Source organism: Salmo trutta, unplaced genomic scaffold (genome assembly GCF_901001165.1).
Source record: "Salmo trutta unplaced genomic scaffold, fSalTru1.1, whole genome shotgun sequence".
Taxonomy (NCBI): domain Eukaryota; kingdom Metazoa; phylum Chordata; class Actinopteri; order Salmoniformes; family Salmonidae; genus Salmo; species Salmo trutta.
In genome coordinates, this window is record NW_021822941.1 from 5161931 (window position 1) to 5184722 (window position 22792).

General features: G+C 46.1%; 1 protein-coding gene across 4 annotated transcripts in view; it reads left to right on the forward strand.

Annotated features, from left to right (window-relative positions):
- LOC115187372 (high affinity choline transporter 1) overlaps positions 1-22792 on the forward strand; it is a 301018-nt gene that overhangs the window by 273913 nt on the left and 4313 nt on the right. For 2 of the 4 annotated variants that reach the window (XM_029746442.1, XM_029746439.1), the window contains exons 2-8: positions 6069-6304; positions 7238-7351; positions 14261-14416; positions 17461-17609; positions 18370-18513; positions 20246-20399; positions 20998-21215. In XM_029746442.1, coding sequence (XP_029602302.1) covers positions 6118-6304; positions 7238-7351; positions 14261-14416; positions 17461-17609; positions 18370-18513; positions 20246-20399; positions 20998-21215 — 1122 coding nt within the window. In that variant the 5' untranslated portion in view covers positions 6069-6117. Of the gene's footprint in view, positions 1-16; positions 1801-5851; positions 5988-6068; positions 6305-7237; positions 7352-14260; positions 14417-17460; positions 17610-18369; positions 18514-20245; positions 20400-20997; positions 21216-22792 lie in introns of those variants that run through there. The other 2 variants (XM_029746441.1, XM_029746443.1) reach the window with 2 other exon arrangements.

Genomic DNA, 22792 nt, shown 5'->3' on the forward strand with positions numbered 1-22792 from the left:
ATACTGCAAATAGAGAGACACGTCATCGTATCTCAATGTAATCAAGGTTTGAAATTATTATGTTTTTGTCAAGTATTATATCTGTTTGGGGTTGTTGCGGTCAGTTTGCAGTGGACACTTTTTTTATAATTATGGTCCCGTGGCTGAATGTAATTGGGGACCACTGACCTACATAGCCAATGCAACTTCTTCATTGTCCATCAACCAGGCTGTCATGTCATTGACAAGCCATACCAGTAGTAACAATAGCAGACAGAGACGATGGTAAAGTTATCTCAACGTTTAGCCGAAGAAGTGGCTAAGCTAGCTTTAACCGAGCAAAACCGTTTCAGCCTGTCAATTGCTAATGTAGGGGTTGTGACTGTATTCATTCTCACCTGGGCAGCGTCGTACCCATAGGTTTCTATGGTGAGAGCAAGAGCACAGTGAAAACCCACCCTCACCTATAGAGGGTGCTGTTGTGACAACTATAGACCATTGCAAAAGTGTTTTTAACCAGATATTTCGATATATAAAAATGATGTATATATTCCTTCCTTTTTTTAACGTTTTTAAATGTTGTTGGATGAGGGTGGTCGTCCTTTGTTACACAGTCCGCCCAACCTGTTCTTTGACCAATGTAACTCTTCTCTTGGACAGCCACAATACATTCCTATCTATACATACAGTAGACTACATGTCTACGCTCACCTGACAAAAGATGGGGTAGGTTCCTCTCCTCCTTCCCTTCCACAACACGTATAGACCTCTACACACCTGACAATACATCTCTATGTATACACACAGTCTCTATAGACCTCTATGTATACACAGTCTCTATAGACCTCTATACACCTCTATGTATACACACAGTCTCTATAGACCTCTATACACCTCTATGTATACACACAGTCTCTATAGACCTCTATGTATACACAGTCTCTATAGACCTCTATACACCTATATGTATACACACAGTCTCTATAGACCCCTATACACCTATATGTATACACACAGTCTGTATAGACCCCTATACACCTATATGTATACACACAGTCTCTATAGACCCCTATACACCTCTATGTATACACACAGTCTCTATAGACCCCTATACACCTATATGTATACACACAGTCTGTATAGACCTATATGTATACACACAGTCTGTATAGACCTCTACACACACAGTACACACTGTTCTTCCCTTCGTCTCTCTTAGACAACACCAATACCAGTCTAACACCGACAGGCCTCTATACACACCAATACACTTCTACCTTAACCTGAACACCACAACAGGCCTCTATATACCAATATACTTCTACCTTAACACCACAACAGGCCTCTATATACCAATATACTTCTACCTTAACCTGAACACCACAACAGGCCTCTATATACCAATATACTTCTACCTTAACACCACAACAGGCCTCTATATACCAATATACTTCTACCTTAACCTGAACACCACAACAGGCCTCTATATACACCAATACACTTCTACCTTAACCTGAACACCACAACAGGCCTCTATATACACCAATACACTTCTACCTTAACCTGAACACCACAACAGGCCTCTATACACCAATACACTTCTACCTTAACCTGAACCCCACAACAGGCCTCTATACACCAATATACTTCCACCTGCCTCCAGCTAAATCCTCCATGATCAACCACTCACTATAAAACACTATGTACATGGCAACAAGTCTTTGCTCACTTCCCGAGGTTTCGGTCCGTAAACCTTGAGGGCCTCGTCCCTGAAGAAGAGGGGGCAGGCGAACATTTGTCAACGATGCTCAGCGCCGCCGGGTGAGACCCCGCCCACCTCTCCCCCACTCCCTCCTTCACGCCCCCCCCACTCCCTCCTTCACACCCCCCCTCCATGACCAGTCAGAGCCTGACTTCAGAGTAAATAGCTTTTTTATTTTCGTTCTTCCTAAATCCTTTTTTTCTTTATCTCCACTTCTTATCCTCCTTGTCCCATCATCATGTGATCATTGACTGGCTACCCCTGTTGTTGAGTTCCTTGTTTATTTATTAGTTGTTTGTTTATGTGTAATTCAGCTTGACAGTATGCACGTGGTGAATGTTCCTCAGCGATCAATTATGTTGTCATGTGGTTCTGTTAAGATGTCAGTTCTATTTGTGCAACCCCCCCTCTGCTTACCCTCCCTCAGCCCCCATCCCAAACCCCCCCTCTGCTTACCCTCCCTCAGCCACATGCTTACCCTCCCTCAACCCCATCCCAACCCCCCCTCTGCTTACCCTACCTCAGCCCCATCCCAACCCCCCCTCTGCTTACCCTCCTCAACGCCATCCCAACCCCCCCTCTGCTTACCCTCCCTCAACCCCATCCCAACCCCCCCTCTGCTTACCCTCCCTCAGCCCCATCCCAACCCCCCCTCTGCTTACCCTCCCTCAGCCCCATCCCAACCCCCCCTCTGCTTACCCTCCCTCAACCCCATCCCAACCCCCCCTCTGCCTACCCTCCCTCAGCTCCATCCCAACCCCCCCTCTGCTTACCCTCCTCAGCCCCATCCCAACCCCCCCTCTGCTTACCCTCCCTCAGCCCCATCCCAAACCCCCCCTCTGCTTACCCTCCCTCAACCCCGTCCCAACCCCCCCTCTGCTACCCTCCCTCAGCTCCGTCCCAACCCCCCCTCTGCTTACCCTCCCTCAGCCCCCATCCCAACCCCCCCCTCTGCTTATCCTCCCTCAGCTCCATCCCAACCCCCCCCTCTGCTTACCCTCCCTCAGCCCCATCCCAACCCCCCCTCTGCTTATCCTCCCTCAGCTCCATCCCAACCCCCCCCTCTGCTTATCCTCCCTCAGCCCCATCCCAAACCCCCCTCTGCTTACCCTCCCTCAGCCACATGCTTACCCTCCCTCAACCCCCATCCCAACCCCCCCCTCTGCTTACCCTACCTCAGCCCCATCCCAACCCCCCCTCTGCTTACCCTCCCTCAACGCCATCCCAACCCCCCCCTCTGCTTACCCTCCCTCAACCCCATCCCAACCCCCCCCCTCTGCTTACCCTCCCTCAACCCCGTCCCAACCCCCCCTCTGCTTACCCTCCCTCAGCTCCGTCCCAACCCCCCCCTCTGCTACCCTCCCTCAGCCCCATCCCAACCCCCCCTCTGCTTATCCTCCCTCAGCTCCATCCCAACCCCCCCTCTGCTTACCCTCCCTCAGCCCCATCCCAACCCCCCCTCTGCTTATCCTCCCTCAGCTCCATCCCAACCCCCCCCTCTGCTTATCCTCCCTCAGCCCCATCCCAAACCCCCCTCTGCTTATCCTCCCTCAGCTCCATCCCAAACCCCCCCTCTGCTTATCCTCCCTCAGCTCCATCCCAACCCCCCCCTCTGCTTACCCTCCCTCAGCCCCATCCCACCCCCCCCTCTGCTTACCTCCCTCAGCTCCATCCCAACCCCCCGTCTGCTTATCCTCCCTCAGCCCCATCCCAACCCCCCCTCTGCTTATCCTCCCTCAGCTCCATCCCAACCCCCCCTCTGCCTTATCCCTCCTAGCCCCATCCCAACCCCCCCTCTGCTTATCCTCCCTCAGCCCCATCCCAACCCCCCCTCTGCTTACCCTCCCTCAACCCCCATCCCAACCACCCCTCTGCTTACCCTCCCTCAGCCCCATCCCAACCCCCCCTCAGCTTACCCTCCCTCAGCCCCCATCCCAACCCCCCCTCTGCTTACCCTCCCTCAACCCCATCCCAACCCCCCCCTCTGCCTACCCTCCCTCAGCTCCATCCCAACCCCCCCCTCTGCTTACCCTCCCTCAGCCCCATCCCAACCCCCCCTCTGCTTACCCTCCCTCAGCCCATCCCAACCCCCCCCTCTGCTTACCCTCCCTCAACCCCTTCCCAACCCCCCCTCTGCTTACCCTCCCTCAGCTCCGTCCCAACCCCCCCTCTGCTTACCCTCCCTCAGCCCCCATCCCAACCCCCCCTCTGCTTATCCTCCCTCAGCTCCATCCCAACCCCCCCCTCTGCTTACCCTCCCTCAGCCCCCATCCCAACCCCCCCTCTGCTTATCCTCCCTCAGCTCCATCCCAACCCCCCCTCTGCTTATCCTCCCTCAGCCCCATCCCAAACCCCCCCTCTGCTTATCCTCCCTCAGCTCCATCCCAACCCCCCCTCTGCTTATCCTCCCTCAGCTCCATCCCAACCCCCCCTCTGCTTACCCTCCCTCAGCCCCATCCCAACCCCCCCTCTGCTTATCCTCCCTCAGCTCCATCCCAACCCCCCGTCTGCTTATCCTCCCTCAGCCCCATCCCAACCCCCCCTCTGCTTATCCTCCCTCAGCTCCATCCCAACCCCCCCTCTGCTTATCCTCCCTCAGCCCCATCCCAACCCCCCCTCTGCTTATCCTCCCTCAGCCCCATCCCAACCCCCCCTCTGCTTACCCTCCCTCAGCCCCATCCCAACCCCCCCTCTGCTTACCCTCCCTCAGCCCCATCCCAACCCCCCCTCTGCTTACCCTCCCTCAGCCCCATCCCAACCCCCCCTCTGCTTACCCTCCCTCAGCCCCATCCCAACCCCCCCTCTGCTTACCCTCCCTCAGCCCCATCCCAACCCCCCCTCTGCTTATCCTCCCTCAGCTCCATCCCAACCCCCCCTCTGCTTATCCTCCCTCAGCCCCATCCCAACCCCCCCTCTGCTTATCCTCCCTCAGCCCCATCCCAACCCCCCCTCTGCTTACCCTCCCTCAACCCCATCCCAACCCCCCCTCTGCTTACCCTCCCTCAGCCCCATCCCAACCCCCCCTCAGCTTACCCTCCCTCAGCCCCATCCCAACCCCCCCTCTGCTTACCCTCCCTCAACCCCATCCCAACCCCCCCTCTGCCTACCCTCCCTCAGCTCCATCCCAACCCCCCCCTCTGCTTACCCTCCCTCAGCCCCATCCCAACCCCCCCTCTGCTTACCCTCCCTCAGCCCCATCCCAACCCCCCCTCTGCTTACCCTCCCTCAACCCCGTCCCAACCCCCCCCTCTGCTTACCCTCCCTCAGCTCCGTCCCAACCCCCCCTCTGCTTACCCTCCCTCAGCCCCGTCCCAACCCCCCCTCTGCTTATCCTCCCTCAGCTCCATCCCAACCCCCCCTCTGCTTACCCTCCCTCAGCCCCATCCCAACCCCCCCTCTGCTTACCCTCCCTCAGCCCCATCCCAACCCCCCCTCTGCTTATCCTCCCTCAGCTCCATCCCAACCCCCCCTCTGCTTATCCTCCCTCAGCCCCATCCCAAACCCCCCTCTGCTTATCCTCCCTCAGCTCCATCCCAACCCCCCCTCTGCTTATCCTCCCTCAGCTCCATCCCAACCCCCCCCTCTGCTTACCCTCCCTCAGCCCCATCCCAACCCCCCCCTCTGCTTATCCTCCCTCAGCTCCATCCCAACCCCCCGTCTGCTTATCCTCCCTCAGCCCCATCCCAACCCCCCCTCTGCTTATCCTCCCTCAGCTCCATCCCAACCCCCCCTCTGCTTATCCTCCCTCAGCCCCATCCCAACCCCCCCTCTGCTTATCCTCCCTCAGCCCCATCCCAACCCCCCCCTCTGCTTACCCTCCCTCAGCCCCATCCCAACCCCCCCTCTGCTTACCCTCCCTCAGCCCCATCCCAACCCCCCCTCTGCTTACCCTCCCTCAGCCCCATCCCACTTTTCCTTTCTTTCTTTGATCCTGTCTTCTCTGCTGTTTGAATGGTAGTGTACAGCAGTCATGGCCAACTCAGGGTTGGGCTCAATTCCATTTAAACTACAGTCAATTCAGGAAGTACACTGAAATTACATTTATCTACAGTCAATTCAGGAAGTACACTGAAATTCCAATTCCAATTATCTTCAATGCTTTTCAACTAGGAATATTTGGAATTGACTGGAATTGGAATGGAATTGACCTCAACCCTGTCCAGGCCAACCATCCTTCTGGAGAGCTAGGGATCCTGCAGAGGCTGCAGTAGAGAGGAGGGTTGGCCAAGCCTGCTGTACATTTACTGTAGGTATACATCTCCCAATGCATGAAACCTTCGTCTTTCTTTGTCCTTTTCTCCTTGTTTATGGATCTCTCTCTCTCTAGTTGAACAGTCATTTGCTTCGGGGAGAAGAGGAAGGAGAACAAGGTTAAGATGTCTCTGAACGTTCCGGGCCTGATCGTCATGGCGATCTTCTACTTGCTGATCCTAGGCACGGGGATCTGGGCCTCGATGCGCTCCAAGAAGGTGGAGAGGAAGTGTACCGGGTCGGACGGGATGGAGATCACGCTGCTTGCCGGACGCAACATCAACCTGTTGGTGGGGATCTTCACTCTGACTGGTAAGCAGCCAATCAGATTGGGTCTTCCAGAGACCATTCCCAATCAGAGTGGAGTTTGCTGTTACCCATAAACCTGACAAGTTTCAAGATTCTTCAACATACTGGTCGGAATCTTCACACTGATTGGTGAGATGGAGGGAGGGAGGGAGATTCCAGCATAGAAATAGAAAAGACATCAGGGATCAGTTTATTCTGAGAACTTACACAAATATCAACAACCAATGAGTCAACTGCATATCTGTTTACTAACACTAGGGGGAGTGTTGAATATCAGATGTCTTTCGACTGCATATCTGTTTACTAACAATAGGGGAAGTGTTGAATATCAGATGTCTTTTGACTGCATATCTGTTTACTAACAATAGGGGAAGTGTTGAATATCAGATGTCTTTTGACTGCATATCTGTTTACTAACACTAGGGGAAGTGTTGAATATTAGATGTCTTTCGACTGCATATCTGTTTACTAACAATAGGGGAAGTGTTGAATATTAGATGTCTTTCGACTGCATATCTGTTTACTAACACTAGGGGAAGTGTTGAATATCAGATGTCTTTCGACTGCATATCTGTTTACTAACAATAGGGGAAGTGTTGAATATCAGATGTCTTTCGACTGCATATCTGTTCACTAACACTAGGGGAAGTGTTGAATATCAGATGTCTTTCGACTGCATGCCTACTGGACGCCACTAAACATCTCTTAACATGTTACTGACAGCTTGTTGATAGTTGAGTGTCTACAGTGGGACTCTCAGAAGGAGGTGTTACTGTATTGGTATATATTGGCCCATGTGTATGTGTTCCTCTCTGTTAACATCTCTCTTTCTCTCCCTCCCCCCTCTCTCTCTCCCCCTCTCCCTCTCCCCCCCTCCTTTTCACTCTCTTCCCCCCTCTCTCACTCTCTTTCTCCCTCTCCCTCTCCTCCCTACAGCTACGTGGGTTGGAGGAGGGTTTATCCTGGGTATAGCAGAGGCTGTCTACAACCCCACCCTGGGTCTGGTCTGGGCTCTGATGCCAGTCCCCTACGTACTCACCTTCTTCCTGGGTGAGTCATATGACCTCTAACCTCACGGTCTGACCCCAGTACTAATAGCTGATATGAGCTGTATGTACGGAATAGGGGGCCAATTTTAGACGTACCTTCACCTCATCTGCTCTAGCACTAACTGTTCTGTTACCCAGTAACACAGATAAACACACCTGTGTGCTATGAGGTCATCTGGAAATGTGCACGAAACAGGATATGCATTATGAAACAGTATAGTGAGGTACTAAAGCTAAGAAATATTCTCTACCCTACTGAACAGAACCATTGGGTGCATCCTAAATGGAACCCTATTCCATAGTGTAACGACCCTGGGTTTATAAGCGCGGATATCGACTCGGCCGCTCAAGCATGCTTTTGGGGCACAGTCGAAAGCGCGCTGGACTTCGGGCTAGAAGGTCGAGGGTTCAAGACCTGCTCCCTGCTGTTTCATTACATTGGTGTCGAGACCTGCTCCCTGCTGTTTCATTACATTGGTGTCGAGACCTGCTCCCTGCTGTTTCATTACATTGATGTCGAGACCTGCTCCCTGCTGTTTCATTACATTGGTGTCGAGACCTGCTCCCTGCTGTTTCATTACATTGGTGTCGAGACCTGCTCCCTGCTGTTTCATTACATTGGTGTCGAGACCTGCTCCCTGCTGTTTCATTACATTGATGTCGAGACCTGCTCCCTGCTGTTTCATTACATTGGTGTCGAGACCTATATAGGGAATAGGGCTCTGGTCAACAGTAGTGTTCTATATAGGGAATAGGGCTCTGGTCAACAGTAGTGTTCTATATAGGGAATAGGACCATGTTGGACAGGATCATGGTGATGCCAGCATGAAGCTCAAACCACAACACGTATTATATCCATAGCTACACTGAATGGACAAAACATTAAGAACACCTTACTAATATTGAGTTGCACCCCCACCTTCTGCCCTCAGAACAGCCTCAATTTGTCGGAAACATGGACTCTACAACGTGTTGAAAGAGTTCCACAGGGATACTGGCCCATGTTGACTCTAATGCTTCCCACAGTTGTGTCAAGTTGGCTGGATGTCTTTTGGGTGGTGGACCATTCTTGATACACACAGGAAACTGTTAAGCATTAAAAACCCAGCAGCGTTACAGTTCTTGACACACTCAAGCCGGTGCGCCTGGCACCTACTACCAAACCCCATTCAAAGGCACTTAAATATTGTTCCTTGCCCATTCAACCTCTGAATGGCACACATAAACAATCCATGTCTCAATTGTCTCAAGGCTTAAAAGTCTTTCTTCAACATGTCTCCTCCCCTTCATCTACACTGATTGAAGTGGATTTAACAAGTAACATCAATAAGGTTCATAGTTTTCACCTGGATTCACCTGGTCAGTCTATATCATGGAAATAGCAGGTGTTCTTAATGTTTTGTAAACTCTGGTGTGGGAAAAAAAAAGGTAATTTAATAGTTTCTTATGGTCTAAGTAACATTACCATGTCTTCTTATGGTCTCGGTAACATTACCATGTCTTCTTATGGTCTCGGTAACATTACCATGTCTTCTTATGGTCTCGGTAACATTACCATGTCTTCTTATGGTCTCGGTAACATTACCATGTCTTCTTATGGTCTCAGTAACATTACCATGTCTTCTAATGGTCTCAGTAACATTACCATGTCTTCTTATGGTCTCAGTAACATTACCATGTCTTCTAATGGTCTCAGTAACATTACCATGTCTTCTTATGGTCTCAGTAGCATTACCATGTCTTCTAATGGTCTCAGTAACATTACCATGTCTTCTTATGGTCTCAGTAACATTACCATGTCTTCTAATGGTCTCAGTAGCATTACCATGTCTTCTTATGGTCTCGGTAACATTACCATGTCTTCTTATGGTCTCAGTAACATTACCATGTCTGTGTTCCAAATGGTACCATATTCCCTGTATGTTGTATTACTTTTGACCAGAGGCTGTGAATAAAACAGCATTTAAACTAGCACTAACTTCCTTCATACTGCAGTCAGAGTTAATCTCAATGGGGAAGTAGATAAAGGGCTTCATTGCCAAAATCTCCAAACTATCCCTTTAAAGGCTTGATCTCGTCTCAGTTTCATTAGCCACATGGTCTTAGTTACAGTGTGGTGTCATTCTAACTGCATGTACACGCTGTACTAAATTTGGTCTCCCAGTGACATATCATTCATGTCAACACTTAAGCCATATCAGAGCCATATATAGTGAGAGTTGGCCCAAGTTTTGGAACTTTTTATGTTTTTTTGTAGTTCTAGAAATTCAGTTACATAGCATTGTTTAAATATTCCCAATGTAATGTTAACGGGGCGCTAACATAACTGCTATAGGATGTTGACGTGTCATGTAAATGCTTCATAATGCAGAAACCTCAATGTCTCAACTCTCTCAACCATATGTCTTCAGGTCATACAGTTAATGTCCCAGCTCTCGAAACCATATGTCTCCAGGCCATACAGTTAATGTCCCACCTCTCGAAACCATATGTCTCCAGGCCATACCGTTAATGTCCCACCTCTCGAAACCATATGTCTCCAGGCCATACAGTTAATGTCCCACCTCTCTAAACCATATGTCTCCAGGCCATACCGTTAATGTCCCACCTCTCTAAACCATATGTCTCCAGGCCATACAGTTAATGTCCCGCCTCTCTAAACCATATGTCTCCAGGCCATACAGTTAATGTCCCACCTCTCGAAACCATATGTCTCCAGGCCATACAGTTAATGTCCCACCTCTCTAAACCATATGTCTCCAGGCCATACAGTTAATGTCCCACCTCTCTAAACCATATGTCTCCAGGCCATACAGTTAATGTCCTCTACCATATGTCTCCAGCCATACAGTTACTCTCTAAACCATATGTCTCCAGACCATACAGTTAATGTCCCACCTCTCTAAACCATATGTCTCCAGGCCATACAGTTAATGTCCCACCTCTCTAAACCATATGTCTCCAGGCCATACAGTTAATGTCCCACCTCTCTAAACCATATGTCTCCAGGCCATACAGTTAATGTCCCACCTCTCTAAACCATATGTCTCCAGGCCATACAGTTAATGTCCCACCTCTCTAAACCATATGTCTCCAGGCCATACAGTTAATGTCCCACCTCTCTAAACCATATGTCTCCAGGCCATACAGTTAATGTCCCACCTCTCTAAACCACATGGCTCCAGGCCATAAGGTTGTTTTCCATTCTCTGTAGCTGCTAGGTGTTATGTCACAACAGCAGGTCCTATCAGGTTAGGTTGTTAGATAATGACCTGACTGGCTATCAGGTTAGGTTGTTAGATAATGACCTGACAGGCTATCAGGTTAGGTTGTTAGATAATGACCTGACTGGCTATCAGGTTAGGTTGTTAGGTAATGACCAACAGCAGGTGCTATCAGGTTAGGTTGTTAGGTAATGACCAACAGCAGGTGCTATCAGGTTAGCTTGTTAGGTAATGACCAACAGCAGGTGCTATCATGTTAGGTTGTTAGGTAATGACCTGACTGGCTATCAGGTTAGGTTGTTAGATAATGACCAATAGCAGGTGCTATCACATTAGGTTGTTAGATAATGACCAATAGCAGGTGCTATCACATTAGGTTGTTAGATAATGACCAATAGCAGGTGCTATCACATTAGGTTGTTAGGTAATGACCAACAGCGGGTGCTATCAGGTTAGGTTGTTAGGTAATGACCAACAGCAGGTGCTATCAGGTTAGGTTGTTAGGTAATGACCAACAGCAGGTGCTATCATGTTAGATTGTTAGGTAATGACCAGCCTGCTTCCCTAATATCACCGTATTCCCTACATAGTGCACTACTTTTGACCAAGACCTATCAGGACGCCATAGGGCTCTGGTCAAAAGTAGTGCACTATGTAGTGGATAGAGTGCCATTTGGGGCGCACCCTCTGTCAGTGTGTCATCAGTCAGTCAGTGTGTCGTCAGTCAGTCAGTGTGTCGTCAGTCAGTCAGTGTGTTGTCAGTCAGTCAGTGTGTCGTCAGTCAGTGTGTCGTCAGTCATCCCCCGGGGCGACCCAGACAGCGTGAAGAACTCGACGTAGCCCTCTGAACTCACAGGGGCACCAGACTCCCCAATAACTCATCACAAATCAGGGTCCACTCCGCCCCTCCAGAAGAATCCAACTGTCAATGTGGGTGGTAAAAACAAGAAGAATTTGTTCTTAAATAACCTGCCTGCTAATATAAAAGGTATTATAAAGGTAATATTGTAACGGTCGTCGTAGGAAGTGGACCGAGGCCCAGCGGGTTGAGTGCTCATTATAACTTTAATTAGAACACTTACCAAACAAAACAAGAAAACGAACGGACGACCAACAGTAATGCAGGCTACACACAGCTATGCACAACAACCTCCCACCACATAAAACAAACACCCCTCTGCCACGTCCTGACCAAACTACAATAACAAATAGCCCCTTTACTGGTCAGAACGTGACAAATATAAATATTAAATAAAGGTAATATAAAGGTAATATAAATATTAAATAAATGTAATATAAAGGTAATATAAAGATGAAATAAAGGTAATATGAAGGTAATAAAGATATTATAAAGGTAATATTGTCACGCTTGTTTGTAGAAACAGACCAAGGCGCAGCGTGAGTATCGTTCCACATCTTTATTATTATGTGAAACTTAGCAAGACAAACAGTAAACTATAAACAAACAACAAACCGTGACGACAGAGGTGCAACATGCACTAACTCAAAATAATATCCCACAAACACAGGTGGGAAAAACAACTACTTAAATATGATCCCCAATTAGAGACAACGGGAATCATACATAAACCCCAACATAGAAAAAAGAAACTAGAACACAACATAGAAATAAATAAACTAGATAAACCCCCCAGTCACACCCTGACCAACTCTACCATAGAAAATAAGAGCTCTCTATGGTCAGGACGTGACAAATATAAATATTAAGTAAATGTAATATAAAAGGTAATATAAAGATAATATAAAGATTAAATAAATGTAATATAAAAGTAATATAAAGATTAAATAAATGTAATAAAGATAATATAAAGATACTATAAAGATTAAATAAATGTAATATAATGGTAATATAAAGATTAAATAAATGTAATAAAGATAATATAAAGGTAATATAAGGATTAAATAAAGGTAATATAAAGGTAATTTAAAGATTAAATAAATGTAATAAAGGTAATTTAAAGATTAAATAAATGTAATATAAAGGTTAAATTAAGGTAATATAAATGTAATATAAAGGTTCAATTAAGGTAATATAAATGTAATATAAAGGTTCAATTAAGGTAATATAAATGTAATATAAAGATTAAATTAAGGTAAAATAAAGGTAATAAAGGTAATATAAAGGTAATATAAATGTAAAATAAAGATTAAATAAAGGTAATGTAAATGTTCAATAAGTAATGCTGTACGTAAGGTACCTTCAAGAGTTTCCTCACCAAATAGCACCCTATTCCCCTATGGGCCCTGGTCAAACTACACCCTATTCCTCTATAGGCCCTGGTCAAACTACACCCTATTCCCCTATGGGCCCTGGTCAAACTACACCCTATTCCTCTATGGGCCCTGGTCAAACTACACCCTATTCCTCTATGGGCCCTGGTCAAACTACACCCCATTCCCCTATGGGCCCTGGTCAAACTACAAAGGGAATAGGGTGCCATTTGGAACGTGACCTATGTGTAACTGGATCGCTGGAGCAGAATGCTCCCTACTGGGCTGTAAGTGTCCTCCACACACACGCACACGCACATCCACATGCACACGCACATCCACATGCAAACGCACACGCACACACGCGAATGAAACAGCTGTCTTGCTCGTAACCGACAAAAGAACACAGTCGTAAAGCAAGAGGGAAATGATTTGTCACAGTTATGGGGTGAGCGGTGGGGGGCAAGGGTTTATGTGTATGTGTGTGTTTGTGTGTGTGTGTATGTGTGTGTTTGTGTGTGTTTAGCTTTTTGTCAAACGTAGCTTTGATTGGAAATCAGGAAATGTAACATGATCCCCTTGGCGTTGTTTTTGATCCATTGTTTGTCCGGCGCTCGGCTGGCAATAACAAAACAGAAAAAGGTGTTGTGTTGTGAGAGGTCAACACCTGTTTGTTTTAAGTTTCCTATGTTTTATTATCCCCCCTTTCTCCTCCTCTCTCTCTCCCCCTCCCACCCCCCCTCCTCTGTCTCTCCCCCTCCCACCCCCCCTCCTCTCTCTCTCCCCCTCCCACCCCCCGTCCTCTCTCTCTCTCTCCCCCCTCCTCTCTCTCCTCCTTCCATCCCCCCTCCTCTCTCTCTTCCCCCTCTCTCTTTCCCCCCTCCATCTCTCCTTCCTCTCTCTCCCCCTCTCTCCTTCCCCCTCTCTCTCTCCCCCTCCATCCCTCTCCTCTCTCTCTCTCTCCCCCTCCATCCCCCCTTCTCTCTCCCCCTCCATCTCCCTTCCTTTCTCTCCCCCTCCATCCCCCGTTCCTTTCTCTCCCCCCCTCCATCCCCTTTCCTCTCTCCCCCTCCATCCCCCTCTTCCTCTCTCTCTCCTCCCTCCATCCGCCCTCCTCTCTCTCTCCCCCCTCCCTCTCTCTCCCCCTCCATCCCTCTCCTCCTCCATCCCCCTCTTCCTCTTTCTCCTCTCTTTCCCCCCTCCATCTGCCTCCTCTCTCTCCCCCCCCCTCCATCCCCCCTCCTCTCTCTCTCCCCCTCCATCCTCCTCTCTCTCTCCCCCCTCCATCCCCCTCCTCTCTCCCCCCCCCTCCACTCTCTCCTCCCTCCATCCCCCTCTTCCCCTCCTCTCTCTCCCCCCTCCATCCCCCTCTCTCTCTCACCTCTATCCTCCTCCTCTCTCTCCCCCCTTCATCCCCCTACTCCTCTCTCTCTTTTCTCTCTTTTCTGATGCAGGTGGTTTTTTCTTCGCCAAACCAATGAGGGAAAACAAGTACGTGACAATGATGGATCCGTTCCAGATAAAGTACGGCGACGTCCTGAGCAGCCTGCTCATCTTCCCAGCGCTCATTGCAGACGTCCTGTGGGTCGCTAGGACGCTGGTCAGCCTAGGTAACCAACTGATTCAATGTTTTATTGTGGCCCTAGAATGACCAACTGATACAATGTTTGAATGTTGCCTAGGTAACCAACTGATACAATGTTTTAATGTTGCCTACATAACCAACTAGTCCTGCAGTACAGTATGTTCTCCAACCCTCAACACACACACAGAGACCCCTAGTTCTCATTCCACCAGAGAATTAAATCGTTAATCAGGATAGGAGTAGGATTTAGACCTAAGTGCTTCAGATACTTTGCTTTTTATTTTATCTTCCTCATCCTTAAAGTCTTATTACCCAAATATTTTACTCTAGCCTCCAATCCATCCACCCTTTCTTGGCCTAGTGATCTCCACTCCCCTCAAACACTGCTGTCTCTACAGTACCAGGCTGAGTTGTAAAGAGGATCTGTCAATTGTAGTGGTTACATCCCGTACCTCAAGACTGCTTCTGAAAATAAACAGGAATCTGTATAATACTGGTGACCGAACTCACACACACACACACACACACACAATCTCTGAAGAGGCTAAAGAAAATATAAAAACCTCGACATCAGAGGTCAAACATTCAAATATATGGGGTGAAGTTCAAGTCAAAGGTCAAGTGTAGAGTTCAAAAGGTCACAGGCAGGCTGAAAAACCTACTAGTCAGCGATGTGGCGATCTGACACTTTTCTGTTTAAGGACGTAGGTGCGTCTTGGCCAGGCGGGCGGGGCGGGGCCGAGCTGGGCTGACCCTGGCCCTGATTGGAGAGAGGTAGACCTGGATTTACTCATGTTTATCTGCTTATTGATTGAATGATTATTTTCTCTATTTATCAGAATTTTTATTTTTTATTTATGCATTATTATTATTATTTTATATTTTTTAGTTCCTTAGTTCTTAATAGTTATGATGTAACCTGATGATGATGATGATGAATCTTCGAGTGAGAGAAGGAGTGAGAGAAGGAACTCAGAGACTCAGTAGGCTTCTTCCGATATGAGCCGTTTTGCTTTGTTCGGTTTAAAAATATATATTTTGACAGGGCTGTTGCTTGACCATTGCTCTTTTGTTGTTTCAAGGTTTGAAACAGACCCTGCCCTGCATAGGTCGAGGCTAGAACCCATTGTTGACCTAAACTGAAAAAAATGCTATGATTATATGGACATCAACGGACAGACAGTATATACAGTTGAAGCCAGAAGTTTACATACACTTAGGTTGGAGTCATTAAAACTTGTTTTTCAACCACTCCACAAGTTTCTTGTTAACAAACTATAGTTTTGGCAAGTCGGTTAGGACATCTACTTTGTGAATGACACAAGTAATTTTTCCAAAAATTGTTTACACACAGATTATTTCACTTAAAATTCACTGTATCACAATTCCAGTGGGTAAGAAGTCAACATACACTAAGTTGACTGCGCCTTTAAACAGCTTGGAAAATTCCAGAAAATTATGTCATGGCTTTAGAAGCTTCTGATAGGCTAATTGACATCATTTGAGTATATTGGAGGTGTACCGGTGGATGTATTTCAATGCCTACCTTCAAACTCAGTGCCTCTTTGCTTGACATCATGGAAAAATCAAAATAAATCAGCCAAGACCTCAGGAAAAAAAATTGTAGACCTCCAGAAGTCTGGTTCATCCTTGGGAGCAATTTCCAAATGCCTGAAGGTACCACGTTCATCTGTACAAACAATAGTACACAAGTATAAACACCATGGCACCACGCAGCTGTCATACCGCTCAGGAAGGAGGCGTGTTCTGTCTCCTAGAGATGAATGTACTTTGGTGCCAAAAGTGCAAATCCCAGAACATCAGCAAAGGACCTTGTGAAGATGCTGGAAGAAATGGGTACAAAAGTATCTATATCCACAGAAAAACGAGTCCTATATCGTCATAACCTGAAAGGCCGCTCAGCAAGGACTGCTCCAAAACCGCCATAAAAAAAGCCAGACTACGGTTTGCAACTGCACATGGGGACAAAGATCTTACTTTTTGGAGAAATGTCCTCTGGTCTGATGAAACTGTTTGGCCATAATGACCATCGTTATGTTTGGAGGAAAAAGCGGGAGGCTTGCAAGCCGAAGAACACCATCCCAACCGTGAAGCACGGGGGTGGCAGCATCATGTTGTGGGGGTGCTTTGCTGCAGGAGGGACTGGTGCACTTCACAAAATAGACAGCATCATGAGGCAGGAAGGTTTTGTGGATATATTGAAGAAAATCTCAAGACATCAGTCAGGAAGTTAAAGCTTGGTTGCAAATGGGTCTTTCAAATGGACAATGACCCCAAGCATACTTCCAAAGTTGTGTCAAAATGGCTTAAGGACAACAAAGTCAAGGTATTGGAGTTGCCATCACAAAGCCCTCAGCAAGGAGGCCTACAAACCTGACTCAGTTACACCAGCTCTGTCAGGGGGAATGGGCCAAAATTCACCCAACTTATTGTGGGAAGCTTGTGGAAGGCTCCCACGAAACGTTTGACCCAAGTTAAACAATTTAAAGGCAATGCTACCAAATACTAATTGAATGTATGTAAACTTCTGACCCACTGGGAATGTGATGAAAGAAATAAAAGCTGAAATAAATAATTTTCTCTACTATTATTCTGACATTTCACATTCTTAAAATAAAGTGGTGATCCTAACTGACCTAAGACAGGGAGTTTTTACTAGGATTAAATGTCAGGAATTGTGAAAAACTGAGTATAAATGTATTTGGCTAAGGTGTATGTAAACTTCCGACTTCAACTGTATGTATATAAAAAGTTACATTTAGAATATGTACTGTTAGTAGTATATAGCAATAGAAAAGGATTATACTGTACTTGACCAGGCTCACCACTGTTTCTAGGATATTACCTTAGTATTTGCAGTACACAAAGTAGCCATAAGTTATAACCAGCATTTAGTTTCCAGAAGGAGAAGCAGAGTGGTTCAGCTATACAGCAGTAGGTTATCAGCTAATCACTGATAACGGTCTGTGAACATTTTATTGTTGATGATGCTCAGTGTTCTGAGTGTTCCATAGCTCAGTGTTCTGTTGCCCTCCCTGTGTGCTGCAGGTGGCACTATGAGTGTGATTCTGGACCTGCCCTATGTCTACTCCATCTGTATCAGCTCTGTGGTGGCCATCATCTACACTCTACTGGGAGGACTCTACTCTGTAGCCTACACCGACGTCATCCAGCTCATCCTCATCTTCCTCAGTCTGGTGAGTGGAGTGGCGGCAGCCATTTTGAATCCAATCCAACTTTATTTAAAGAATATTTAAACCTGATGATCAGTCATAGCCATTCGAATCGAATCCAACTTTGTTTGAAAGGAAATGCCAATATACTTAAAAGGCCCAGTTCATTCAAATCGAGATTTTCTTGTGTTGTGTATATATTTTAATATATATTTCCACACTAGGTTGGAAAAATACTGTGAAATTGTGAAAATTATGATAATGCCATTTTAGTGTAAGAGCCGCCTGAAATTCCTGCTAGTTGTTCTAGGATGGAGTTTTTGCCTGCCTGGTGACATCACCAAGCGGTAAACGAGTTAAAAGACCAATAAGAAAGAGTTCCAAACCTCTCTGACAATAACAGACCACTCCCAGACAGTCCTAGATAAATTCTTTGTTAATTGCTCTTTGTTAAGAAGTGATTTTTGGTTATTTTTTGACCATTTTAATTGAAAACAATTACAGTAAAGTACTTAATTATTTGATATTGAGATAAGATAAGGTCATTGGACCTTTAACAATGTGTATTTGTCAGCATGTATTTTGGGGAGTGCAGTGAAAACAGTGGGAGCTACTTAACATGAAATTTTCTGGAAGTAAAATACTCACTGATCCTCATGTTGTTGTCACAGTGGATCTGTTATGATGACCAACCCTAACTCCTCCCCCTCTCCTCCCTTCCCCTCCCCTTGCTTCACCTCTCCCCTCCCTTCACCTCTCCCCCCCCTCCCCTCTCCTCTCACAGTGGATCTGTGTGCCATTTATGATGACAAACCCTAACTCCATGGACATCACTCTGACCGCATTCAACGAGACGTTCCAGGCCCCCTGGGTCGGCAAGCTGGAGCTTAGAGACGCGGGGAAGTGGATTGACGACTTCATGGTTCTGGTGAGTGACCGAAAACACACAGACGCACGCACAGATGTAGGTACACACACACACACACACACACACACACACACACTAACTTGCGGCTGCCGTCGATGTTGATGATGACACTGCTCCCAATTGTGGTTATTGATGAGGGTTGCGTTTGTGCCATTGCATGTGGCTGTGCAGGCCAATGCGAGACCCACATGGTTTGCCACATGAGGGGCAGGTGAATTCTCCACCAGAGAGCCCCTGGTATAGCCGTGCATGCCATTCCATTCTCCTCTCTGGGAGCCTTTGGCTCCGTCTTTGTGCCTTTTCACTGCTGCGCCGTGTTGTCTTTAACTTGACCTCTATCTACCTCTTCTCCCTCTCAGAAAAAAACTCAAAACTAATTTACCTTTCCCCTTTTCCTTTCTTTTAGCATTTCTTTCCCTTTTTCAGACATTCTCGATATCGCACAGGGTCTGTTTTTATCCTCTCTGTACCCAGAGAAGATCTCTATCTTTCTGCTGTACTTCAAATCATGTTGCCACCTTACGGATGTCCCTGACTGTCCTTAATAACTCTCCAAATAATGATGTATGTGTTTAATGTAGATTATTTCATCAGATGTGTTTTCAAATCGATGTAAAGAAATACCATTGGAGTAACAATCAAGTGTCATAACCGAAACCAATCAAATTGTTTCGATTGTGACCATTTTAGTTTTGATAATTGGACTTATTTTGGACTTTAAATTAATCCCCATAGCTAAGATATGACTAGCAGCTATATTTTGGACTGAGATACATCCCCAACAAACATATTTTTAGTCACAAATTTTCTTTGAAATGTTGGCAGACTCACCATGTGGCCGTGATGCAGAGGAATGCATTCTCATTTCCTGATTACAATTGTAGGGGTGTGGCTAATTAAGGCACATTCATTCTCCAGTCTTTTAATGTGTATGTGTCGGTAGTGTCATCAAAACTGGGAACAACATTCAGATCAGCATGTTTCCATTTAATAATAGAACAACTCAAGATGTTCTATTGAAGTCCTAGTGTTAAAGAATTACAAAAATCATTATTTGTTTTATTGTCAAACAAGAATTTTAGGAGCCAGGGTGGGAGACCGCCATCTCTCAATATAAATACGTACAGTAAATAAACAGTGGTTTTGCACTATATTAATTCAACAATATGTCTGTTATTGCCTTGGAATGGACTAGAATATGTCATGATGTAAAGAAATGTCCTAAATGTTTTTTGATTTGTGTAAATAGTTGTATTTTCTTACTGGGGACAGCAATTTGAACCACATCTGTAGAATGACCCATATATTTGTGAAGCATTTTAAAACTGATGTTTCTCAGCCTCATTCTCCTGATAAGTGTTGATTGTTCCATAGAATTACAACGAATAGAATAGAACAGTTTACCTGTCAAATTGCCATGGTCAGAGCTTCCAAGCTCATTCTACTCATTCTAATTCTATGGGTTGTTGTCTCCCTTTGAGGTTTTAGACTTCTGGCCTATCAGCCGTTTTCCTGGTGTCCCACCTCATTAAAAGGATATATTCACCATATTCTCTAAATGACAAAACAGACACCTTGATGAAGGCGTAGGACAATACACATTAGTGTAATTTAATAATGGCCTATCCCATTCATTAAAGGCTTTTTAAAATGTCAAACCCACACGAGTGGCTGGACGTGGATTTGTTTATGTCACTTAGCACCTGTTAGTGATGAGATGTTGTGTTCTCAGGCTCTGGGAGGCCTGGCCTATCAGGCCTTCTACCAGAGGATCCTGTCAGCGTCGTCCTACACCCAGGCTCAGGTCACCTGCTTCGCCTCCTCAGCTTTCTGCCTGGTGCTGGGCATCCCGTCTGTCTTGGTGGGGGCTGTCGCTGCATCCACAGGTAACACACACACACACACACACACACACACACACACACACACACACACACACACACACACACACACACAAATCATACAATCAAATACTGTATTGTTAATTAATGCTTATGAGACTAAAGAGAAAGAAAGAACTCTGCTTACTGCCTTATTTTGTCATGGTCTGTCAGGAAAATGAGAGAGGACTGGTAGGTCTCATTCTTGGCCACGTAGTTCAAAAATGGCGTCACCCTCTTGACCTTTGAGGCACAATTTTCCCTCAGCTTATAATTTGGATTGGGGTGCTCACAGGTCTTCCTGAATACCTCGATAAACACACCTAATCAAAAAAACATAACATTTTAGACTAGAATTACAATGTCATGAGGCTACATGAATCAGTCAGGCGGTTTATCATATTCTTTTCAGTGAGGGTTTGTGACAGAACAGTTTAAATCCACAGGAAGTGTCTGTTTTTGTGCAACAAGCACAAAATTGCCACACAGCACCCAGTTGTTGCACTAGAAATGGGTCAGTTAGGGTTTGTGAACCTAAAATAAAAAGGTGTGTGTTCTTTCACAAACTGGACCAATGACTAATGTTTTGTGTTGTGTTGTCCAGACTGGAACCTGACAGGCTATGGTTCTCCGACCCCATACGAGCGTGGCCAGGCCGGATCCATCCTCCCCATCGCCCTGCAGTACCTCACCCCCTCCTACGTCTCCATCATCGGCATCGGGGCCGTCGCTGCCGCCGTGATGTCATCCATGGACTCCGCCCTCCTCAGCTCCGCCTCCATGTTCTCCTCCAACATCTACAAGAACATCATCAGGAAGCAGGTCAGAGAACATTACAAAACGTCACTTCATTGTTGTTTCAACGTTGTTTCAACGTTCCTTCAATGTAACTTCAACGTCACAAAAACCCACCAGTGGACTTTTTTTTATGCCGTTATTGTGACGTTAGAAAGTCATCCTAAAGGCTCTTAAATGTCAGAAACACCAACAAGTCGTCATAAAACATCACAGAACCACCGAAACGTCCCCAAATGACCAAACTCTGTCAAACAAACATCAACACCACTAGCATACATTGAGACAGAAAACAGACGTTTATCAGTCCAGACTGTTGGCAAGACAACCACATTCCTGTTAAAGCAGGCACATGTAAGCAAGCACTAATTTGGCACACTCACATGTATGAAAACACACACACACACACACACACACACACACACGTGCGCGCGTCTCCATTTGGCCATCCTGCTGTTCTAGGAGACAGAGGGTTTTGAATTAAAATGTATCTTGGGAAAGATGTTTTTCGTTCCTGTTTTTCTCTGTTGGGGGTCTGAAAACGAGGGCTTTTGATTGGTTAAGAGCATTATATAGACAACCTTGTGTTGTGTGGGCAGCTGCATGATATTTACAGCCCATCACTATATTACACATTATACACACACACATGCCTACTGCCATAATGTCTACTGCCATATTATCTAACCACTATATTACACATTATACACACATGCCTACTGCCATAATGCCTACTGCCATATTATCTAACCACTATATTACACATTATACACACATGCCTACTGCCATAATGCCTACTGCCATATTATCTAACCACTATATTACACATTATACACACATGCCTACTGCCATAATGCCTACTGCCATATTATCTAACCACTATATTACACATTATACACACACATGCCTACTGCCATAATGCCTACTGCCATATTATCTAACCACTATATTACACATTATACACACACATGCCTACTGCCGGATTCGAGAAGTAATGGGGCCTATTCAAAGACTGACTGTGTGTCTGTGTGTCTGTCTGTGTCTCACTGTGTATTCACTGTGTGTTTTGTTGTTGTTCAACACTTTGGTCTTGAACACTAATTTCATTGTTTCCATTCAGTCCGACCGTGGAATGTTACCCATAATGCTCTGTACGATATAGGGCAGTGTTCAAAGATGAACAATTGTAGCTACATTATTCAATGCTGTTAGTGAGGCTCAGTTTAGGTTCAGCCCATATGAAATACAATGTCACCAGACTGATAAAGTCCAAAGAACAGCTAGTAAGAAATAGTGTCACCACTGGATTCATATAATGTTATGTCAGGACATTATCAGTTATCAGGACATTATCAGTTATCAGGACGTTATCAGGACATTATCAGTTATCAGGACATTATCAGTTATCAGGACGTTGTCAGGACATTATCAGTTATCAGGACATTATCAGTTATCAGGACGTTATCAGGACGTTATCAGGACGTTATCAGTTATCAGGACATTATCAGTTATCAGGACGTTATCAGGACGTTATCAGGACGTTATCAGCTATCGGGACGTTATCAGCTATCAGGACGTTATCAGGACGTTATCAGGACGTTATC